The 22,111-nt window shown below is 44.0% G+C and overlaps 2 protein-coding genes and 1 long non-coding RNA gene across 7 annotated transcripts in view; 1 reads left to right on the forward strand and 2 right to left on the reverse strand.

The window, feature by feature from the left end:
* Nucleotides 1-4,576, reverse strand: part of ASAH1 (N-acylsphingosine amidohydrolase 1) — a 31,534-nt gene extending 26,958 nt beyond the window's left edge. For both annotated transcript variants that reach the window (XM_064272905.1, XM_064272904.1), the window contains exon 1: nucleotides 4,445-4,576. In XM_064272905.1, coding sequence (XP_064128975.1) covers nucleotides 4,445-4,525 — 81 coding nt within the window. In that variant the 5' untranslated portion in view covers nucleotides 4,526-4,576. The remainder of the gene's footprint in view (nucleotides 1-4,444) is intronic.
* A 287-nt stretch (nucleotides 4,577-4,863) lies between these two features.
* LOC111751298 (uncharacterized) lies at nucleotides 4,864-10,962 on the forward strand. 2 transcript variants are annotated; one of them, XR_010318669.1, is made up of 3 exons: nucleotides 4,864-5,376; nucleotides 5,895-10,418; nucleotides 10,848-10,962. It is a non-coding gene; the product is annotated as an uncharacterized LOC111751298 (long non-coding RNA). The 2 variants fall into 2 exon arrangements; XR_010318670.1 differs by having other exon boundaries at nucleotides 4,864-5,225.
* FRG1 (FSHD region gene 1) overlaps nucleotides 9,783-22,111 on the reverse strand; it is a 28,145-nt gene continuing 15,816 nt past the window's right edge. For 2 of the 3 annotated variants that reach the window (XM_023551189.2, XM_010592517.3), the window contains exon 9: nucleotides 9,783-11,354. In XM_023551189.2, coding sequence (XP_023406957.2) covers nucleotides 10,844-11,354 — 511 coding nt within the window. In that variant the 3' untranslated portion in view covers nucleotides 9,783-10,843. Of the gene's footprint in view, nucleotides 11,355-20,894; nucleotides 20,998-22,111 lie in introns of those variants that run through there. The other variant, XM_003412325.4, reaches the window with a different exon arrangement.

The raw sequence follows: 22,111 nt of genomic DNA on the forward strand, positions 1-22,111 counted from the left end.
GCTGGTACGTAGCAGGCACAGGGTATTTGTTGAATAAATGAACAGATGATACCTATGTGCTCTTCCTTTGGAATGCTGGGGAATAGCCAGGTGCAGTACAATAGAACTGGCCAGGCCAGAGGGGGCTTATGCGATTCCAGGAGACAGTGAAAATCGTTGCTGACGCTGATTCAGTAACTCGTGCCAACAGAGTTATTACTCACACGAGGAGCTGATGCAGAAAACCGTTCAGTTCAGGAATTCATTACTGAGCCCTTTTGTTCTATTTTCACGCATTTTATGAATCTGCTCGGATTTATTACCGAGAACGCTCATCTCGCCCTACTTCCTTTTCTTCTGGTCACCCCTTAACCTACGGCAATCTATTTCCTGCCCCCAAAACTGCTCTGGCCAAGGTCACCATGAGCCCCAGTTGACAATCACAATGGATCCTTGACCTCTCAACAGCATACAACACAGGCAACCCTTCCAGGCTCTCCCTGAGCCTCGGTAACACTCATTCTCCTGGTTTCCCTCTGCTCTGGCTGTTGCTTCAACTTTGCCAATGTCTTCTCTACCCCGACACATAAAGGTGCAGGTTCCTGGGGCTTTGCCTAGGCCTCTTCTTCTCATTCTATACCCTCTTTCCAGGTGAGCTCATCCACTATGGCTTTGGCTTCAAATCGTATTATTACGCCTGTGACTTCCAGTGGAATCCCTGGGTGGTGAAGACCGTGAACACGATTGGCTGCTAACCAAAAGGGGAGAAATTCAAGTCCACCCAGAGGTACCTTGGAAGAAAGGCCTGGCAATCTACTTCCAAAAATGAGCCACTGAAAACCCTAAGGAGCACACTGTGACACACACGGGGTTGCCACGAATCAGAACTGACTAGAGTGCAGCCATGACTCCTAATGCTTCCTTCTACACTCCAGTCGCAACAACTTGGTGGCTACCTCCCAGCCACCTGCAATTCAATATAACTAAAATGAAAGTAATCTTCATTCTTCAGTCCCCAAACTTCTCCCTCCCCATGTTCCCTAACAGCAATGCCACCATCCACTCAGCTGAGCAAGTCAGAAATGTGTGCTATGTTGCCACCTCACCCTCCCAGCCCCATCCCTCCCAGCTCTGCTTTTCTACCTTTGAAAGTATCTCTAGAACCAGCCACTCTCTCCCCTTGCACTGATACCAACCTCATGCAGATCACACTGGACTAGTCTCAAGGCTACCCTTGCTCCCCTCCAATCCAAACTGATCAATTTAAAGTTTAAAAAAAATTTTTTTTTTCTCTGGTCATTGCTTGTTTGAAACCATCCAGTGGGTTCTCATTGCCCTTCGGGTAAATTCTAAAACCCTTAACTATGTGCAGGGTCCTGGGTGATGAAGTCCTCTCTCCCTCTCCAGCGTTTTCTTGTGGCAACACCCGTCACCACCACCCTTACCCCTTTGTGATTTTAAGAAAACAGGCCTTTTAATAGATTCAAAAAAAGGATGACTCCGTAAGACCTCCACACGTGTCACATTGTGAAAAGCTGCAAAAACAGTAAAACTAAACACCTCCCCAGATGGTCCAAATCAAACGACTTTTGTTTGTAATTTAAAACCAGTCCTCATTATTATCTTTTCTGCTACAAAGAGCTTATCATATAAGGACTCAAACTGAAAAACTGCTTATTCTTGTCTGAGAATGAGGTCCCTAGACTTCTGGGAGGTCACCGAAGGTCCTCTTGGCTAATGGGTCCCAGGATTTTCCAGAGCAGTATAAAAAGTAACTGGTGCCCAGCACGAGGGGTTCAACTTTTTATTCTGCCAGGTAGAGATGTGGAAACATCCTCTTCCCCTACACACACACATAACACTGACCTTTGCCACTATTCTACAAAAGAAAGGACATTTTTAAAACAACAAAAATTGGACATCCACAAAATCAGAATAAAAGATAACCTTCTAAATTAATAATTATAAGTCTTATACCCTTATTGTTTTCCTTTCATTGACCAAAAAACCAAACCAAACCCGTTGCCCTTGAGTTGATTCCGACTCATAGGACAGAGTAGAACTGCCCCATAGGGTCTCCGAGGCTGTAAAAATCTTTAGGGAAGCAGGCTGCCACATCTTTCTCCTGCCTTTTCATTGAAGACCTTTGAAAATAGCTTCCCAAACTGATACACCAGTGGCTGGAGCCAATTTTGACAAGCACCGTTCTAGTCGAGTCACTAGATTGTTGATTCTTCTTGTTCTGAAGACAGCTTTTAAAATATCATTGCTTGGGAAAATTTAGTATTGAGACAGCAGAAAAAAAGAGAGCCATCCCTGACATCTAGCACTGACCCAACATGCACAGTAGGACCTTGGTGTTAGCACTGTGACACCCACGGCAGACCCTTCTTCTTCTCCTGTTTGACTTAATCTCACAGCAGACCAACCTCAGGCAAAATTACTCTGAGTCAAAGCAAGGCCACTTCATGATTCTGACTAAGCACAGACAAAAGCAAGAGCTTTGTGCAACCCACAAAATACCAAACACCCTCTGCTCTTGCTAAATGAATGAAGGCTGCTTCTGGGCCCAATCATTGACCTGCCCCACTTTCTGACAGCTGCCAGTGCTTAGCAAACCCCTGTTTCTTCAGACCCTCCCCCAAATCACCCAACCAAAGGTCAAAATCTGTAACAGGTTCTTTCTCATACCCTCTTCCCAAGGCACCACACACACTGCCAACACCCATGTGTCAGTGGAGGCTTGTGTGTTGTGATGATGATGAACAGGTTTCAGTGAGAGACTCGGAAGAAAGACCTGGCAATCTACTTCAGGAAATCAGCCAGTGACAATCCTATGGACGACAACAGTCCGATCTGCTATAGACGGTGGGGATGGTGCAGGACCAGGCAGCATTTAGTTCCACTGTGCATGGGGTCACCATGACTCGGGGGCTGAATGGCCCCCAGCCAACGCCACTCTCTTACTAAGCAGCCCCGTGGATCCCCGTGGTGTGTGCTCTCCCTCCCTGCAAACAGCAATAAACGTATTCAATTATAGGTGTGTTGCTGGTGGTCTCTGGCTAAGGGGCACTGAAAGTATCAAAATACTAAATTCTTAAAAACTTCCTATAATCCTAGCCGCTCTAAAGGAAATTAATTTCCTACCCAACTCTAAAAACGAACCAAAAAAAAAAAAAACCAAACCTGTTGCCACTGAGTCGATTCCGACCATAGTGACCGTACAGGACAGAGTACAACTGCCCCATACCGTTTCCAAGGAGCGCCTGGTGGGCTGGAACTGCTGACATTTTGGTTAGCAGCCATAGCTCTTAACCACTGCGCCACCAGGGTTTCCACCTAATTTTATTTTTCCATAAAACAATCCAACTCTTTGTCCATGTTCATATACTGTGTGTCTTTTCTATTATAGGTATCACTGTTCATGGTATTTTTAGCCTGCTTTTTTGGCTTAACATTATATAAATTTTTAATGGCTGAATGATAAAAAGAGAGAAAGCAGATCTAGCCCCCCTCTCAATATCCCACCTAAGTTATTTAGGATCACCTCACCTAGCCTCAGGTCAGATGCACCCTGATTCCTATTTATCTTATCTGTTGACATAGAAAAATACAGTCTTATTGCTTTTAAAGGAAAAAATTGTGAAAGAGCCCCAGACTTGGCTGTCAGGAAGCATGACTTTCTGTTCACTTCTGTAAACAAGTGTGACCTCTGGCTAGAGATTTTCCTTTCTCTAGGTCTACTTCCTCTTCTGTGCCATGAAAGAGTCGGGCTAGTCCCTAATGGCTCTTGGAGTTATGAACTCTGTAGTCCTGTGACTTCCCTTGCTGGAAAAACCACGGGACAGGGGGTGACAGGACCGTGACGGCTGCAGCAGGTCCATCGGGCCTGGCTGTCACCGAAGCAGTGACGGGGCAGGACCCCGAGCAGGACTTGCTCAGGAGAAAGCACCTGTCGCCAGGCAGAGAACGCCAAAGTCACCAAGCAGGTCGACTGCAACTATTTCTCTCAACAGTTCAGGATGCGAGAGAGCCCTAAACTGGTTGTACGAGTACAATCAGTCAAACTGACGGTGTGCATATCACACCCTGACAGTCTGCAGAGGTCAAGATTTCCTAAAGGGTGTTCTTGCTCCAGCCTGTACCGAATCACCGAAGCGGGCAGTTCACCAGCCCGCACTGCGCCCACATCGCCGCGCACCAAACCACAGACCCCCACAAAAATGCAACTCGCAACCTGGATTTCCCACCTCCCTTCCCGCCCCCCTGCACCTGCGCCCCTCGCACCCGCGCCCCCATCTGCACCCGCGCCCCCATCTGCACCCGCGCCCCCATCTGCAGCTGCGCCCCCCGCACCTGCGCCCCCATGTGCAGCTGCGCGCCCCGCTCCTGCGCCCCCCCCGCTCCTGCACCCCCATCTGCAGCTGCGCGCCCCTCTCCGCGCGCTCGGTTCCAGCTCACCCACCGGCGGCGCGTGCTGAGCCCTGGCGCAGGTGGCGACCGCGGCCAAGAGGACGAAGAGGAGGCGACCACGACGACCCAGCATCCTTGCAGCCTCCAACGCCGCGGCGAGGTATGCCCTCCCAGGCCGGGGCCGCAGCACCGCGCCGCGTGACCGGGCCGGGACGCACCACGCGCGGGAGAGGGGGGCGCGGAGGGCCGGGGCCGGAGCAGACGATGCGCCCCTGGGTGTCGCGGGGCGGGGGGGAGAGGGAGACTCGCGGACCGCCGGAGAACGCAGAGCGGGAGTTAGCGCTGGTCCCAGAAGCGGGGTGTCGCCGGCGCCCCCCGACCCGGCAGTGGTTGGGCCCAGCGGAGCCCCGCCCCGGAGGGGGGGCCTGGGGCGGCTCCCCGAGACGGCCCCGCCCGCGCCCTGCGCCTGGCCCCGCCGCTCCCGGCCGGCACCTCCCGGGACCGTGTGTGCTGCGTCCCCGGAGGGTCCGGGGACAGGGGTCTGCGCTGAGGCCCTTCGGTGCCAGACGCCCACGAAACGGACTCAAAGAGCCTCAAGGCGCAACGTAAACCAGGCCAGCTTGCTGAGCAGAGCTGGTCCCCCGCCAGTCGGGTCGCTGACCCTGACCGTGGAGGCCAGCAGCGGCCCCAAGTGTCCGCGCTGCAGCCGGGAGGGGAAGATAATCGAGTCCCCTGGGCCCCGCCAGGCTGGTGAATTATCACCCACGGCACAGCTGACAAGCAGCAGACCTTAGGCTTCAGTGCTTGCCCTTAGACAAAGGTGGGACGACCAGGTAGGACCTGCCAACCTCCCATCTGATTGACTGAGCCTTTCCCCAGCAGTGCGTTTTCACCTCCCTCTAGTTGGCTGAGCTGAGCCAAAGCTGGGAGGGGCCTGGGGACTTTCAGTGTCTGCAGTCAGCCTCTGAAAAACAGCAGATTTGTGTAAGTACTTCCTTGGCGTTGGTGCCCATCTTGGAAGCCATTGCCCTGGTTTAAAAAAAAAAAAAAAGGCGGCCAAGTTATGTAAAAGTCCAATGGGAAATCCTGCCCTCTGGCTTGTACTTTCTGATTGAGTCTCTAACCCAAGGCAAAAACCCACTGCCATCGGGTTGATTCGGACTCATAGTGACAGAGTAGAACTGCCCCGTCGTTTCCAAGGAGCGCCTGGTAGATTTGAACTGCCGACCTTTTGGTTAGCAGCGATAGCACTTAACCGCTATACCACCAGGGTTTCCCCTCTTGAACCAGTATTTTTAAACATGCTTCCATAAGACTGGGAACGCTGTCACTGGAATCTTCATGTATTTGTGCCTTTGTGTTTGTGAAATTAAGATTTTACCCATCTGTAGTTGTTCCTTAGAGTAATTAAACTATCTTTTCATTGGAGGTTGAAAAATGAGAATTTGGCTTTTTTCTTTTTTTTTCCTAGTTTTAGGTTAAATTTTTTTTTTTAAATCTAGAGATGACAGTGTGGTTGTCTAAGAGCCCTGGTGTTGCAGTGGTTAAGAGACTGGCTGCTACGACTAGATGGAGCGCGGCTGCCACCACGGACTACTCTGACAGGGATCACAATGGAGGTCCTGGACAGAGCTGGAGAAAAATGTAGAGCAAAATTCTGACTCACAAAAAGACCAGACTTACTGGCCTGATGGAAACTGGAGAAACTCAGGGAGTGTGGCCCCTGGACACCCTTTTAGTTCCGTAATGAAGTCACTCCTGAGGTTCTCCCTTCAGCCAAAGATTGGACAGGCCCATAAAACAAACTGAGACTTAATGGGCATACCAGCCCTGGGGCAAAGATGAAGGGGGGGTGGTGGGGGGAGCTGGTAATAGGGAACCTAAGGTTGAGAAGGAGAGAGTGTTGACATGTCATGGGGCTGGCAACCAACGTCACAAAACAATATGTGTACTAATTGTTTAATGAGAAGCTAGTTTGTTCTGTAAACCTTTATCTAAAGTATAAGGGGAAAAAAAAAAAAGATTGGCTGCCGACCAAAAGGTCACACTTGGAATCTACCAGCCACTCCTTGGAAACCCTATGGGCCACTTCTCCTCTGTCCTACAGGGTCACTGAGTCAGAATTGACTCCAGGGCAATGGGTTTGGTTGTTTTGCTTTTTGTGGGTGTCTTTAGGAAGGAAGTTTGACTTTTGAAATATATCACATGATTAAAGTGCTTTGGGGTTCATGTATCAATAGTAAGCAAATAGATCATAGCAAATGTTCACTAATTATTTAAAAAATATTTACTGTGTTCCTACAACGTGCCAAGTGTTTCTCTGGACACTGGGGACAAGCAGTGAACTCAAAAGACATGAGGCTTACATTATAAGTGATAGGCAATAAACATAACACATAAGCAAATTATTGCAAGGTGAAAAATGCTATGAAGAAATAGGGCAAGAGGGATCAAGAGTCCAGAGGCTGGGAGTGAGGAGAGTTACCATCTTAAACCGGGTGGACAGGATAAGCATTACTGAGAGGACGATGCTTAAGCAGAGATGAAAGAGGCCAGGGAGGCAGCCTTGTCGACAGCGAGTGTCCCAGACAGAGGGCACAGCCAGTGCACAGTGAAAACGCGCTGGCAGTGTGGCTGGAGCGGAAGGAACAAGGAGAAAAGAAGTAGGTGAAGTCAGGCCGATTTGGGAGGTGGGGCGGATGGGGGCAGATTTTGTAGGGCTCTATTTGGAGTTTTATTTTGGGAGCGTGGGTTGTGGGTCAATATATTGAATTAGCTTGCAGCTTAAAATCGATTTAGAGGATTCCACATCTTTTAGCATTTAAATAGCTGTTTGATTTGAAGCTCATTCACCTGAAATGCTATTGAAACCACTTGCAGACATATCATTAAACACGCTTTTTCCCTGTGAGAGGAGATTGGTGGTTATCCAGCAAAATCAGATTCTTTATGCAGAAAACCTGTCAATTGACATAATTTCCTTAAAACTTTTGAAGGCCTATTATATACTCTTGGAGCCCTAATGCTGCAGTGGTTAAGAGCTCGGCTGGTAACCCAAAAGGTCGACAGTTCGAATCCACCAGCCACTCCTTGGAAACCCTGTGGGGCAGTTCTGTGCTGTCCTATAGGATTTGCTATGAGTTGAAATCGACTTGGCAGCGGGTTTATTATATACTTTTGGTTCTATTTTCAGACAGTATTTAATTCTAGTATCCTACTATCCTATGCATTTGTTTTTCTTATGTGTTTATCTATTTTTACTGACTGCGTTCTTTAATACTAGGAAGATACAGAAAGCCAAGGCAAGTGGGTGGCCTTCATAAAAAATAGCATTTAAATGTACAAATGAATGATTATGTTGGTGGGAAGGGTGGTTCAAATACTATTTTGACAACAAGCATCAAGTTTAAGACTTGGATAACCTGTTTAGTCTGCAGGACTCGGCATAAGTAATCAGATTGTTTATCAGAATAGCTGACGTGCTCGACCAGCTGTGGGACTTTTCTAACCTCTATCAGACATTCCTAAGTCTCTGAGGTGGAGGCTTGATGTAAAATCATGGCGTCCTAACCACCCCACCCTGAATGAAACCATATACAGCACTGCATTACCCCGAATAGGTATGGCGTGATGAAACAAAACTGAATATACAAAATGTGTGCTAGAAGATAAGAAATACGGAGATAATGTTTCCGTTTGAAAAAGAAACATTTGAGCGAAGTACTTACCAACGGGTCACTTTTTTAAAAAAGTACTTAGTATACTTAGTGTATTACCCGAGTTTCAAAATTTAGATTTTTGTCCATCTTTTCAGGAAGAAATCCGGGGGGCGGGGGGAGTAAGCAATCAGGAGTCAACGTAAAATTATGACATGATGGTTCCCCCCCGCAGCTTTATCACACTAAGAAAGACTACTTGTTTTATGTTTTACTTTTATATAGAAAAATATGTTAAATCATTACTTTTTCATACGGGGTATAATACTTTATTCAATGACAAAACTAAAAATTTAGTGGTCACATAATCTTGGAGTCCTGGTGGCGTGGTGGTTAAGAGCTATGGCTAATAACCGAAAGGTCAGCAGTTGGAATCCACCAGCCGCTCCTTGGAAACCCTATGGGGCAGTTCTGCTCTGTCCTGTAGGGTTGCTATGAGTCAGAATCGACTCTACAGCTGTGGGTAATTGAATCTAGTTATTCCCCCATAGTCTCTGAGGGGCACAAATGGTTAAGTGCCCAATTACTAGCCAGAAAGTTCAGCAGTTCAAACCCACCCAAAGGTGCCTTGGAAGACAGGCCTGGCTATCTCCTTCTGAAAGGTCTCAGCCTTAAAACCCTATGGAGCAATTCTACTCTGCACACATGGGGTTGCCATGAGTTGGAATGGACTGGATGGCGACCAACAACATGATGTCAAAATAAAATATTTATTTTAATTATCCTTTTCTTCAGTTTGCACTTATCTTTCTGTTTCTTTGTGAAACAATCAATTTTGATGTCTTGTTGGATCCCTACACCCCAAATATGTTAGCGTTTGAAGAGCCACTTCTTAAAAAATCATTTTGTCCTGTTTCCGCTTTCCTTGATGAGACATATGGTTCTGAGCCTAAAGTTCTCTGTCAGTTCAGCTCAAGTCCAGTAATCTCTGAATCTTCTTCTTGTTCTGACTTTGTGTCTCTGTATGGTTCCATTTGACATAAACTGTTATAGCTACCTATTTAGTGCTCTGGAAACCCTGGTAGCGTAGTAATTAAGTGCTATGATGCTAACCAAAGGTCGGAAGTTCGAATCCACCAGGCGCTCCTTGGAAACCCTGTGGGGCAGTTCTACTCTGTCCTATAGGGTTGCTATGAGTCGGAATTGACTTGACGACAGTGGGTTTGGTTTTATTTAGTGCTCTAACCAGTGATTTCTCATAAGTTTGTGGGAAATTCATTTATTTGCCCGATAAATATTGAGCACTTACCACAAATATTGGACACAAATATTCACCCAGGGGTGCCAAGTAAACAGTGAACAAGTAATTCCTGCCTTCATGGAGCTTTTAGTCAGTGGTTGAGACCAATGAAGATGGAGGGAGAAGGTCAATCAAATGAGTATATGGAGAACTTTCAATACATTTAGCTTACCGTTCCAGACTCTGCCCTCTGGTTTAATAGGAGACATTGCAGGTATTTCACATACCTCAGTTCTACTCCCATTGGCAGCCAGGTGACTTGGGAGAGATTTATCCTTAACTTTGGGGTGGCCCTAATTGGCCTAAGACATTTAAGCTTACCCTACCCCTCTTGCCACTGTGCTTGGTTTAGGCCTTAATCACTCAGACCCCTGAGCCAAACAGGACTTTTGCTCTCTGTTGAGGCGACTGCTCTCTCTTCTTTTTTGTGTGTGTGTATGTGTGTGTGTGTGTGTGTTTTTTTTTTTAATTATGTTTTAGGTCAAAGTTTACAGTGTGAATTCATTCAACAGGTTTAAACACAACATGTTTTGTGACATGGGCTGCAATCCCCGCAATGTGTCAGCACTCTTCCCCTTTCCCTTTCTACCCCGGGTTCTCCATGTCCATTCATCCAGGTTTGCGGTCCCTTCCTGCCTTCTCGCCTTTGCTTTTGGGCAGGTGTTGCCAATTTGGTCTTGTATACTTGATTGAACTAAGAAGCACGTTCCTCATGCGTGTTACTCTTTGTTTTATAGGCCTGGCTAACCTTTGGCTGAAAGGTGGACTTTGGGAGTGGCGTCAGTTCCGGGTTAGCTGGGTGTCTGGGGGGCTCTCTCTTCTTACAGAAATGAGTAAGCTAGTAGTCCTCAGGGCTGCTGGCATTCATACTGTAAACTTGAAGGAGCCGCCTAAGGATGAAATAGACGCCGCAGACAGTAGAGTGGAGAGACGGAAAGAAACTGGGTCATCGAAGACTTTGCTAAGATGCTAGAGCGACCAACTTTGGAGCCTGCCCAACAACTGGCCTCCTCGTTTGCATGAGCCACCCCTCTCCTGTGTTGCTTAAGGCACTTCTGGTCGGCTTGTTTGTGAGTACAATTATTGTATCTTACAACATCCTGTAGGGTCACTATGAGTCAGAATGGACTGGATGGCAAAGGTAAGAGCCTCCTAGCTGATAAGCACGTAAAAATAGAGGAGGGTTTACTGTGAAGCTACCGAAGCTTAACTTTCAGGAGATTCACCTGCAGAGACCCCTATAAAGGCCTTCTCCCTAATTTTACATTTGAAATTTGATATTCTTTTCCTTAAAAAGGACCCCCCCGCCCCTCAATTATATAAGCCCCAGGCCCCAGAAAACCTGATCTACCATCAGACATTTCTGGGAGAAAACTTCGATTTTTCTCCCCAAACCCCTCCATGTCTCCCTAGGGAAGGAGTGACTTACCTAACTGGTAAGTAGTTGCAAGGGTCACTACGGATGTGTGGCCTGGACTCTCTCTGTGTTTCTCATTCAGGCCTGCCCTCCCGCAGTGGTAAGCTCACTGGAGCAGCCCTGGATGGAAAGACTGGAAGAAGTTGCTGCCTTTGACCAGATTTCCCAGAATTGGCACCTTTCCAACAAACTTGAAGACCCTGTGTTAAACACGATGGCTGTGGAGACGCTGAAGGAGGCAGCTGAAAGAGGAGCCCTGGGAGATGTGGCGAGAAGGCCATCAAGGAACAGAGACCCCTGCCCCAGTAGTACTGGTCCTGGCCTCCCCAGCCACCTCCCCTCCCTTGGTTTACTCCTACTCATGTTAGACACTGGCTGTGCCCCCGGAAAGCGGTTGGCATTTGTCAAGCGCTGAGGGCACAAATTCATTTCAGAGGAGCAGATGGCATCTCCCGTTTTGACCTCAAGTGCAAGCTGGTTTCTCCATCCCAACGTCATCAGCAATAAAGCTGATACTGATGGTTTTCGGTGTCTGTATCTGTTTCTCAGTTGTTTCCCAGGACGTAAAGGAGTGTGATTCATGATCACCCTGTGATGACAACAGAAGCCAGCGTTAGCCATTATAGTAATAACATGCATATAAAACGTACCGAGTGAGCACTAAGTACAAAGGAGATCAGCAACTGCAATAAAAGGTTCACATGTAGTAAAATGCAAACTCCTGATCCTGGGTTTACAGTTAAATATGTGTGTATGTATATGTGCTTATAAGTGTAAGTGCGTATATGTATATACACACGTGTGTTTGCATATATGTATATATGCATATGGAGCCCTGGTGGCGCAGTGGTTAAGTTTTCCGCTGCTAACCGAAAGGTTGGCAGTTTGAATACACCAGCCACTCTTTGGAAACCCCATGGGGCAGTTCTACTCTGTCCTATAGGGTCGCTAGGAGTCAGAATTGATTTGATGGCCGTGGGTTGTTTTTTTTTTTTTTTTTTTTGGTTATCTTCTGCGTTCCTGCACCTGGGCTGCTGAGTTCTGCTCCTAAGATCAAGTACCATTATAAATTCACTGACATGACTATCTACTGGGCCCTCAATACCTAACAAATCTGATTCCCATGAACATTATCTCTTCCTTAACGACTAGTTCAGAACACTTATTAACCACTATATCTTCTGTTAGGAAACCCTGGAGGTGTAGTGGTTAAGTCCTATGGCTGCTAACCAAGAGGTTGGCAGTTTGAATCTGCCAGGCGCTCCTTAGAAACTCTATGGGGGCAGTTCTACTCTCTCCTATAGGGTCTCTATGAGTTGGAATCAACTCGATGGCAGTGGGATTTCTTCTGTTAACAACCTGCGATATGCAGGTGACATAACCTTGCTTGCGGAAAGTGAAAAAGACTTGAAGCACTTACTGATGAAGATCAAAGACTACAGCCTTCAGTGTGGATTACACCTCGACACGAAGAAAACAAAAATTCTCACAACTGGACCAATAAGTAAATCATGATAAACAAAGAAAAGATTAAAGTCAAAGATTTCGTTTTACTTGGATTCACAATCAACACCCACGGATGCGGCAGCCAAGAAATCAAACTACATATCGCATTGGGCAAATCTGCTGCAAAAGACCTCCTTAAAATGTTGAAAACAAAGGTGTTACTTTGAGGGCTAAGGTGTGCCTGGCCCACGCCATGGTGTTTTCAATTGCCTTATATGCCTGGGAGACCCGGACAATGAAGAAGGAAGTCCGAAAAAGAATTCATGCCTTTGAGTTACGGTGTTGGTGAAGAGTATTGAATATACCATGGACTGCCAGAAGAACAAACAAATCTGTCTTGGAAGAAGTACAGCCAGAGTGCTCCTTAGAAGCCAGAATGGTGAGACTCTGTCTCACATACTTTGGATATGTCATCAGGAGAGACCAGTCCCTGGAGAAAGATGGCATGGTTGGTAAAGTGGAGGGTCAGCGAAAAAGAGGAAGACCCGTATGAGATGGATTGACGTGGTGGCTCCAACAATGGGGTCAAACATAGCAACGATTGTGAGGATAGTGCAGGACTGGGCAATGTTTTGTTCTGTTGTACCTAGTGTCACTATGAGTCAGAACCAACTTGACAGCACCTAATAGCAACAACATAAGTCGTAATATCTACTAGGCAAAGAATGTTGCTTGCTTTTCTTTTTCAGGAATGTATGGGCTATTCCTGAATATTTGCTTTTCTGTAAATTTTAGAACCAGCTTGTCAAATTCTAAGCAAAAATTATATATCAGAGGAGAACTGGTATCTTTACAATATTGAATCTTTCTTTCTGAGAGCATAGCCATTCTCTCCAATTATTAAGGTCTTCAGTAAAGTCGTTCAAAAAGTTTTACAATTTTCCACATAAAGAGTTACACATCTTTGGTAGGTTTATTTCTATATCCTTCAAATTTTAGTACTATTATAAATTATATCTTTTTAAAATACAATTTAAAAACTATTGCAGGTGTATAGAAATGCAATTGACTTTTGTATATTGATTTTGTACCCAGTAATCTTGGTAAATTTCTACTAATTCAACAAATGTATCTGTAGGTTCTTTCATGTTTTCTACGTAGACAGTCATACTACTTATAAATAATGACACCTTTGCTTCTTCGTTTTCAAATCTTATACTTTATATTTTCTCTAACCTAGAATCTCCAGCACAATGTTGAACAGGAGGATGTTAGGGCAGACCAGACCCAGACCCATTGCCTTCGAGTCAATTCCAACTCATAGCGACCCTATAGCACAGATGAAACTTAGCCCATAGAGTGAGGGCATCCTTGTCATATTCCTGATTTTAAATGCTTTCAATTTCTTGTGATTAATTATGCTGTTTGCCCTTGCCCCCTTTTTGTAAACAAACAAGCAACAACAGAAAAACTCGGGAATGGTTGTTGAGTTTAGTTAAGGAGCTCCACCTACACTCCCCTCCCTCACCCAGGTATTCATATGGTTTGGTTCTTTTAAAATGCTAATATGAGGACATAAATCAATAAATTTTAAAATAATAAACCAGACTTGCATTCCTAACGTAACCTGAATGGTCATGGCTTATTATATTTTTTATACTTTGCTGGATTTCATTTACTAATATTTTGTTTAGTTTTTCATTTATGTTCATGAGGGAGACTGGCCTGTAATTTTTCTTTTCATGTTTTTTATATTTTATCTGTATGGTGTTGGTATCAAGGTTATGCTAACCTTGTAAAATGAACTGGAGAGTAATATTTTTTTGTTGTTCTGTTATAAGAAAGGGTTTGTGCAAGTTTGGAATTATTTCTTTCTCGAACTCACCTGTGTGGGTCTGGTATTTTCTCTCTTTTTTTTAATTTTTATTGCGCTTTAAGTGAAAGTTTACGAATCTAGTCAGTCTTTCCTACAAAAATTTATATGCACCTTGCTATATACTCCTAATTGCTCTCCCCCTAATGAGACAGCACACTCCTTCCTTCACCTCTCTCTCTTCGTGTCCATTCCACCAGCTTCTGACCCCCTCTGCCCTCTCATCCCCCCTCCAGACAGGAGATGCCAACATAGTCTCAAGTGTCTACTTGATCCAAAAACCTCGTTCTTCACTAGCATCATTTTCTGTCCCATATTCCAGTCCAATCCCTGTCTGAAGAGTTGGCTTTGGGGATGGTTCCTGTCTTGGGCTAACTGGTATTTTCTTTATGAGAAGGTTTTTAACTACTGATTTAATTTACTGGAGTGGTTGTAAGTCCATTCAGGTGTTTAATTTCTTCTTGAATCAGTTTTGATAAGTCGTATTTTTTTTTTTTTAGAAATTATAGTTTCATCTAACTTTTCAAATGTTACCTAAAAATTTTTATGAAATCCATTGTTATTATCTCCATAGCATCTGTAGTTATGTTCAGTTTTTCATTTCCATAAATTGTTATTTAGGTCTTTTCTCTTTATCTCTTGATCTGTCTCTGTATAGATCCTCCTCAAAGAATCAAATTTTGGCTTTGTTTATTCTCTCAAAAAAATTGTTTCTCTCAGAAATGTTTGTGTTTGTTCCCTCCTTCAGTATTTTCTATTCTTATTTCCTTTTTTTCTACTTCCTTTGATTTTTTTCCAAATTATTATCATTTTTTTATGTTGGATGCTTAGCTCATTAATTTGGAAGATTTTTCTTTTGAACTATAAGCACTTGGGCCTATAAATTTTTATTTTCTGTTTTTGCTATCCCCCATGTTTTGATATATAGTGTTTTCGTTTCACTATAGTATTTTGTGATGATTTTATATTTTCCATTAGATTTCTTCTCTGTCTACTGAGTTTTTTAAATGAATATGTCAACTTTTTTTTTTTTGCAAATCTATAGGATTTTATCTTTCAAAAACATTCCATGTGTGGTTAAATTTGTAACTTATTTAGAAATTCCAAGAGGGAGAGTTTTGCATTTTTGATGGTTTTCTCTATATGGTATGTATTTCTTTTAGAGTAAGTATATTTGGAGAACAACAGAGAAATGAGTATTTTTCATAAGCCTCCAAAGAAGGCAACTTTATGTGGACCAGAGGCAAAGTAGCAGTTCACTTTTTAAGTTGTCTTGTGGCATGACTTCTAAATTAATTGTCTTTGTTATTTATTTTTATTTTTGGAGACTAGCTTTCTGGCTAAGCATGGAGTCAATTTTTGTTTCAAAGCTGGCACCGGAGCCCCTAGTATGTGATTCTCCAACTCAGGGCGCAATGGAGTAAGAGCTGAATTCTGCTTGAAAAAAATCAAGGGGCATTTTCATGGGAGAGTCAAGAGGAAATTTGCCTCCTGGTCATTTTTGCTTGGCTTTCTGTTAAATGCCTGCGTCTCTGCCCATTGCTCTGTTGTTGTGGGAGCAGCCCGCAGGGTGCAGCTGAGGCTGAAGTGGTAAGGGAACAAGGGTGAAGACAAGTGGGTAACAGGAGAGGGGGACGAGGCTGAAGAGGCAGTGATGGGACGTAGAGAAGCCTTCTCGAGAGACCTTCTGGGCTGAAAACGAACAGCAAGGACCCAAGCAGGAAGTTTCTGTTTCTGTTGGCAGCTGGGGAAGGTACTTCCCTAAAAGGACAATAGGAGGGGATACTGCCAAACAGTTCTGCTGCTGTGCATTATTTAAAGGAGATCTAGGATTTATGGGGCTGAGGAGCTGAAGAACAGCCTCGGTTGGTGTAAGGTAGACTGATCATTTCCAATCGAGTTAGCACACTCCGGAGAGCCCTTTTACGTGTGAGGGGCTGTCTCAGAAGCAATGGATGCAGGTGGTGTCCTTAATTATCTCAACTTTAAGAAGTTTCCCTGAACCTAAGTATATCTTGGATATTTTTCTGGGATCAGTAAAAAAGTCCTTTTGGGGAATAAATTTAAGAGTAGGATAACAAAATAGGGAATAGTATTTAGTGACACCACGCGCTCCTTGGAAACCCTATGGGGCAGTTCTGCGCTGTCCTACAGGGTTGCTACGAGTCAGAATCGATGGAGACGAGTTTTTTTTTTTCTTTAGTGACACAGCAGAAGGGCTAATACAGAGAAGGAATACATAAGAGATCAGAAGCTTAGAGCATTGTCTGCTTTTTACTTGGAGACGGACTGTAGCTCTGCAGCTTCATTTTGTCTGCCAGCAGTTCGTGCACTGAAGTTAGAACTCGTGACTTGTTTTCTCATCTTAGAGTTCATTTGCGTTTTGCTGGTTTCCCTTTTAAAAGTTTCCACCCTGCTAAATAAATAGAGTGGTGCTTTGATGTTTTCTTTATTTTCTCTTCCTTACAATTCCATTTAGTATCTAAGGACCGGAATTAGGAAACTGCATGATGGAAAAGTAAACCCCGACAAGCGGTGCTGCACCCTCCTTCTCTAGGAGCAGCCTCAGAACTGGATCACAAAGTCTCATTAGATTTGAAAAACATTGCAAGAAAAATAAACGCCTGCAGGTTTTCATTTCTAAGTCCTGGCTATGCACTTTGAAAATAAAACTTATTCTTTATGAAACACATAGGCAGTACTGAAACAAAAGGCTGAGTGGAAAGGAGGCTTAGTTTTTATTGTCCATTATAGAAAGTAATTCTCAGTAATATTTAAGAGCAGTATTCCAGTGGCATAAAATAGTGCCAGAAGTTTCCCTGGGGTATAGTATACTCAGGAAATTAAAAATCAAGCTCTTAATGTAACATGCACTTAAAAAACCCTGTAAATTAATAGGTGAGTGAGGAAAGGGACAATAAAGAAAGGTATGGGCTGTTCTTTTTCTAGTTTTGTTTCCAACCTTTTCCTTAAAAGAAATGGATCTCCACATTTGTTGGCCTCTAAAAATTATGATGGAGCTTGTCTTAGGCTGGGTTCTCTAGAGAAGTAAAACTAGTGAAGTGTCTGACTACCTACCTACCCACCTACCCACCCACCTACCGATTAATTTATCTAGAGGAAAAGGCTCACACAGCTGTGGAGGCTGGCAAGTCCCAAAGTCTGTGGGTCAGGTGTTGGCTGGAGTCTTCTCTTGACTCACATGGTTGCAGAAGCTGATGAACGCAGAATTGGCAGGTCAGATGACAGGCTGCTGGCTTACAGGGCTGTGGAAGCTGGCGAATTCCACACTCGCCAGGTGAGATGACAAGCTGCTGGCTTACAGGGCTGTGGAAGCTGGCGAATTCCACAGTCGGCAGGTCCGACGACAGGCTGCTGGCTTACAGGGCTGTGGAAGCTGATGAATTCCACAGTCGGCAGGTCAGATGACAAGCTGCTGGCTCAAGTCACAAGAGCTAGAGGTCAGATGATGATGCGCCAGAAACAGGATCCAGAGCAAGGAACCAAGCTTTGCCAGAATGTGTGTGTATGTGTGTATGTATATGTACATATGTATATGTGTGTATATATATATACATGTATGTACATGTGTGTATAGGTACATATATGTGTATATATGTACATGCATGTGTATATATGTACATACGTGTACATGTACATGTGTATATATACATATGTATGTACATATCTGTGTGTACGTGTATATATACATATGTATATGTGTGTATATATATGTGCATATGTATATGTGTGTGTATATATATATATATAATTGTACTAGGTATATGAAGAAACAGGAAAAGGAGAACCATACATCAAAGAAAAAGCATCAATGGAGATCAACCCCGAAATGATCTAGACGTTAGAATTAGCAGACAAGGATTTTAAAGCAGCTGTTATAACAGTTATTTGTGGTGTTCGGTGCTGTCAAGTCAGCTATGACTCATAGCAACACTATGTATAGCAGAATGAAACACTGCCCAGTCCTGCACCATCCTCACAATCATTGCTATGTTTGAGCCGCTTGTTGCAGCTACCTTGTCAATCTATCTCATTGAGGGTCTTCCTCTTCTTCATGGACGCTCTCGCTATGAGTCAGAATCCAGTCAATGGCATTGGGCTTTTTGGTTCTACTTTACCAAATGTGATGTCCTTCTCCAGAGACTATTCCCTCCTGATAACATGTCCAAAGTACGTGAGACAAAGTCTCACCATTCTTGTTTTTAAAGAGCATTCTGGCTGTACTTCTTACAAGGCAGATTTGTTCATTCTTCTGGCAGTCCATGGTATATTCAATATTTCCTTGCCAATGCTGTAATTCAAAGGCATCAATTCTAACTCTGCTCAGGAACATATAACGGGTTATATTCATTTGTTGCCCTCTTTCAATAGCCAGTAAGCTCCTTGAAGGTAGGTGTTATGATTGAACTATGTCTCCAAAAATGTGTCAACTTGGCTAGGCCATGATTCCCAGTATTGTATGGTTGTCCTCCATTTTGTGACCTGATGTGATTATCCGATGTGTTGTAAATTCTAACCTCTATGTTAATGAGGCAGGTTAGAGGCAGCTATGTTAATAAGGCAGGACACAATCTACAGGATTAGGTTGTATTTTGAATCAATTTCTTTTGAAATAAAAAAGAGAATCCAGCAGAGAGGAGAGGGACCTCATTACCACCAAGTAAGAACCAGGAGCAGAGTACATCCTTTGGACTCAGGGTCCCTGTGTTGAGAAGTTCCTACACCAGGGGAAGACTGCGGACAAGGATCTTCCCCCAGAGCTGACGAAGAGAGAAAGCCTTCCCCTGGAGCTGGCACCCTGAATTCGGACTCCTGGCCTCCTAGACTGTGAAAGAATAAATTCCAAAGCCATCCACTTGTGGTATTTCTGTTATAGCATTAGATAATTAAGACGGTAGGCAATGCATATTTTTAATCATCTGTGTCTTCCTAGTTGCCAGGGTCTGTAATTAGTTCTTCTCCACAAAATGTGGCAGGAGCTCGGGAACATGACGGCAGGCACGGTGATAAGGAATCCAGGAACACACTATGTTCAGAAACTCAGGATGACAGAATGTCTGTTGCAGGGAACTCAGTTGGCAGGTAGATGATCTCAGGCACCAAGCTTGTTTGGAAGCAAGATTTCCATCTTTGAGGGCAGCGTTTCTCAAACAGGATCGTGATCACCTGCTTCAGAGTAATCTGGGAGCTTGTTAAAGTGCCAATTCTGAGGCCTAATCCTAGATTGGCTAAGCCTAACTCTCTGGAGTGGGTTTCGGAGCTCTGTATGTAAGACAGGTGTCCTAGGAGAGTCTTGTGTATACGAATTTCAACTACTATTTTGGAGGGCCAGGGAACTGGGAAAGCAAGGAATAGACCAAGCCCTAGGGCACGTTTCATAGCCTTGGCAGTATTGGGCCAGGCAATCCTTAGTTGTAGGGCTGTCTCTTTTATTATAGAATATTTAGCGGTATTCCTAGCTTCTACCCGCTAGATGCCAGTAGCAATCCCGTCCCCCCAGTCGTGATAACCAAACATGTCTCCAGGCAATGCCAAATGTCCCTGGGGGGTGGGGAGGAGGGCAAAACAGCCCCTGGCTGAGAATCATTGCTTTGTAGTACAGACTGGTAAGCATGGTCTAAGAATCTGATGAAAGAAGGGCCTGACCTACAGCCAGGGCGCCCTTGTAAGTTCCCTCAAGCTTAGCTACCTTGCGTGTAGAGTGGCCATGTAGCTCTAGATTTGGTGACAGATGGAATAAAAAGGTGAGAACTAGGCCAGGCCTCAGTCATGGCTGTGCACTGGAATTAATTTGGGGTTTTAAAACTATAGACGTGCCTGGGCCCACATCAGCCCTTCATCAGAATTCCCAGTGTGACATCCAGCCATCTGTATTTCAGGAATGATTCTGATACACCACCTGGATTCTGGAACAGTCATTGGGTTGGATAACATATGGAATACGATATTCAGTTACTCAGAAAGAGGCAGGCTAGGAATAAACAGCCTCAGCGCGGCGTATCTCAGCAATACTTAGCGAAGCCCTTTAATAGCTCCTAATCCACCCCACAAGTGTAGATGACAGCATTACATATACATGCACTGTGGCCAAACACTCCTGATTAGGGAATCGCCCCAATTTTACTCTCCTATCCTCTGCTCAGAGCCCTGGTGGTTCAGACCTCAGTTGCTAATCAAAAGGTTGGCAGTTCGAATCCACCAGCCGCTCCTTGGAAACCCTATGGGGCCATTCTTCTCTGTCCTATAGGGTTGCTATGAGTTGGAATTGACTTGATGGCAACAGGTTTGGTTTTCTGGTTTTTCCCTCTGTTCAGAGCCTACCTGCTCTTTGGTGATGTTTCTAGGTTCCATCCCACTGCCTAATAGGTGATTTCTTTCTCTCTGTCCAGCCCCTGTGATCTGAGAATTGTTTGGACTGCCTGTGATTTGGCCAGTACTTAAGAGGTAGAATCACAGAGCCTTGTTGACTGACTGCACTGGGAGTTTCTAACTCCTTTTTAAAGCTACAGGTTAAGCATCAAGTCATGTAAAGGACGGCTGTAAAGCAATGAAGACAGAGTCCACGAGCTACACGGGAAGCATCGGCTTCACTGAGCAGTACCTCAGACTTTATGAATGAAAATCCAGAAAAGCAAAAAAAAATCTGACACTAGCGTCATTTCCACGTGAAGCACTGCAAGCTAACCAGCGGGAACATTCTTAGGGAATCTCGATCCAACTTGATTAATCCTGCTGAAACTAGCTATTCGTTCAACACTAATTCCGTAACAGACCAAGGACTCCATAAAAGAGCTTCCACTGAATATTTTATTCAGAAAAAAAAAAAACAGGATAAGATAGAAACAAAAATCCTGGTCATTTGCAGTATCTATCAGCTTTCAATTTGGCTCTCCTGTTTGAACCAAAAAAATAAATAAATAAAAAACATTAATTTATGTAAAACATGCCATATATAGTTAATATTTATGTTACAGACAAAAAACTGCTACTAAATATAAAACTCATGCTTAGAAACTGCTCTCAAATTTGGTTATACTGCTGCAAAACATACATTCAAATGTGTATTCAAATTTTATGTTTTTAATTCCCCCAGTGTGTCATAAACATTGCCCAGTGGCTTTTTCGGTGCACAGCAGCAGCACTTCTGGCTGCAGCCTCTGAATTAAGCAAGCCCTTAAGTTCTAACTATCAGGGTGGCAATGCTGTATTTTCACAAGCGAAAAAAGTTGGAGGACACGGAGCTTACTCTAGTTCTTTTGACCCTGCACCCTGATTATTTTTTACAGCCCCTTCCTGATTTCTTAGAACTAGATGCATGCTAAGTCGCTCAGCTGCAGCAAACAATTCTTATCTCATTTACTTACTTCCGGGAACTCTATCAACTACCCAATGGGAACTACATGATTAGCCATCGCCTTTGTCAAACAGCGCACAGGGAGATTTTAAGACTGATTTTGCAACACATGACTTGGATGAGTAAGTGGCAGGAGATTACCAAAGTCTCTATCCGGCTGGCACTTGCCTGGCTGACAACTGTAAGCTCAGTTACACCTGTTTTTTTTTTTTCATGTTGTACATGTAGAACAGTATTTACCTAAATAGTAGACATAAATAAATAATACTGGACTATGATAAATATCTTGCACACTTTTGAATCCAACTTAATAAAACTGCTTTGAATTTAATTCATGTAACTTTTATACTTGGTAACTTTTTAAGCCGGTCTATTTTTCATCTGATCATTAGGAACCTGTACGACTCCAAAAGAATCCACAGAGTTTTGATGTTAATTACACTACTTCTACCTACACCTGGTTCTAACAGTTATATAACGATGGTGGTAAATAAATTTATAAAATAGTTTCAATCAAATCTGAATCTCTTACAGTATGTATTTAGAATCTGGCTGTAATTTCAAGATACTCTTTCTTGGCCCTTTCCCCAGACTTACGATGGGATTTCTAGGCAATATTACCACGTTCTCAAATCATAAATAAAGACTAAAA

The sequence above is a fragment of the Loxodonta africana genome, chromosome 19 (genome assembly GCF_030014295.1).
Source record: "Loxodonta africana isolate mLoxAfr1 chromosome 19, mLoxAfr1.hap2, whole genome shotgun sequence".
NCBI classification, from domain to species: Eukaryota; Metazoa; Chordata; class Mammalia; order Proboscidea; family Elephantidae; genus Loxodonta; species Loxodonta africana.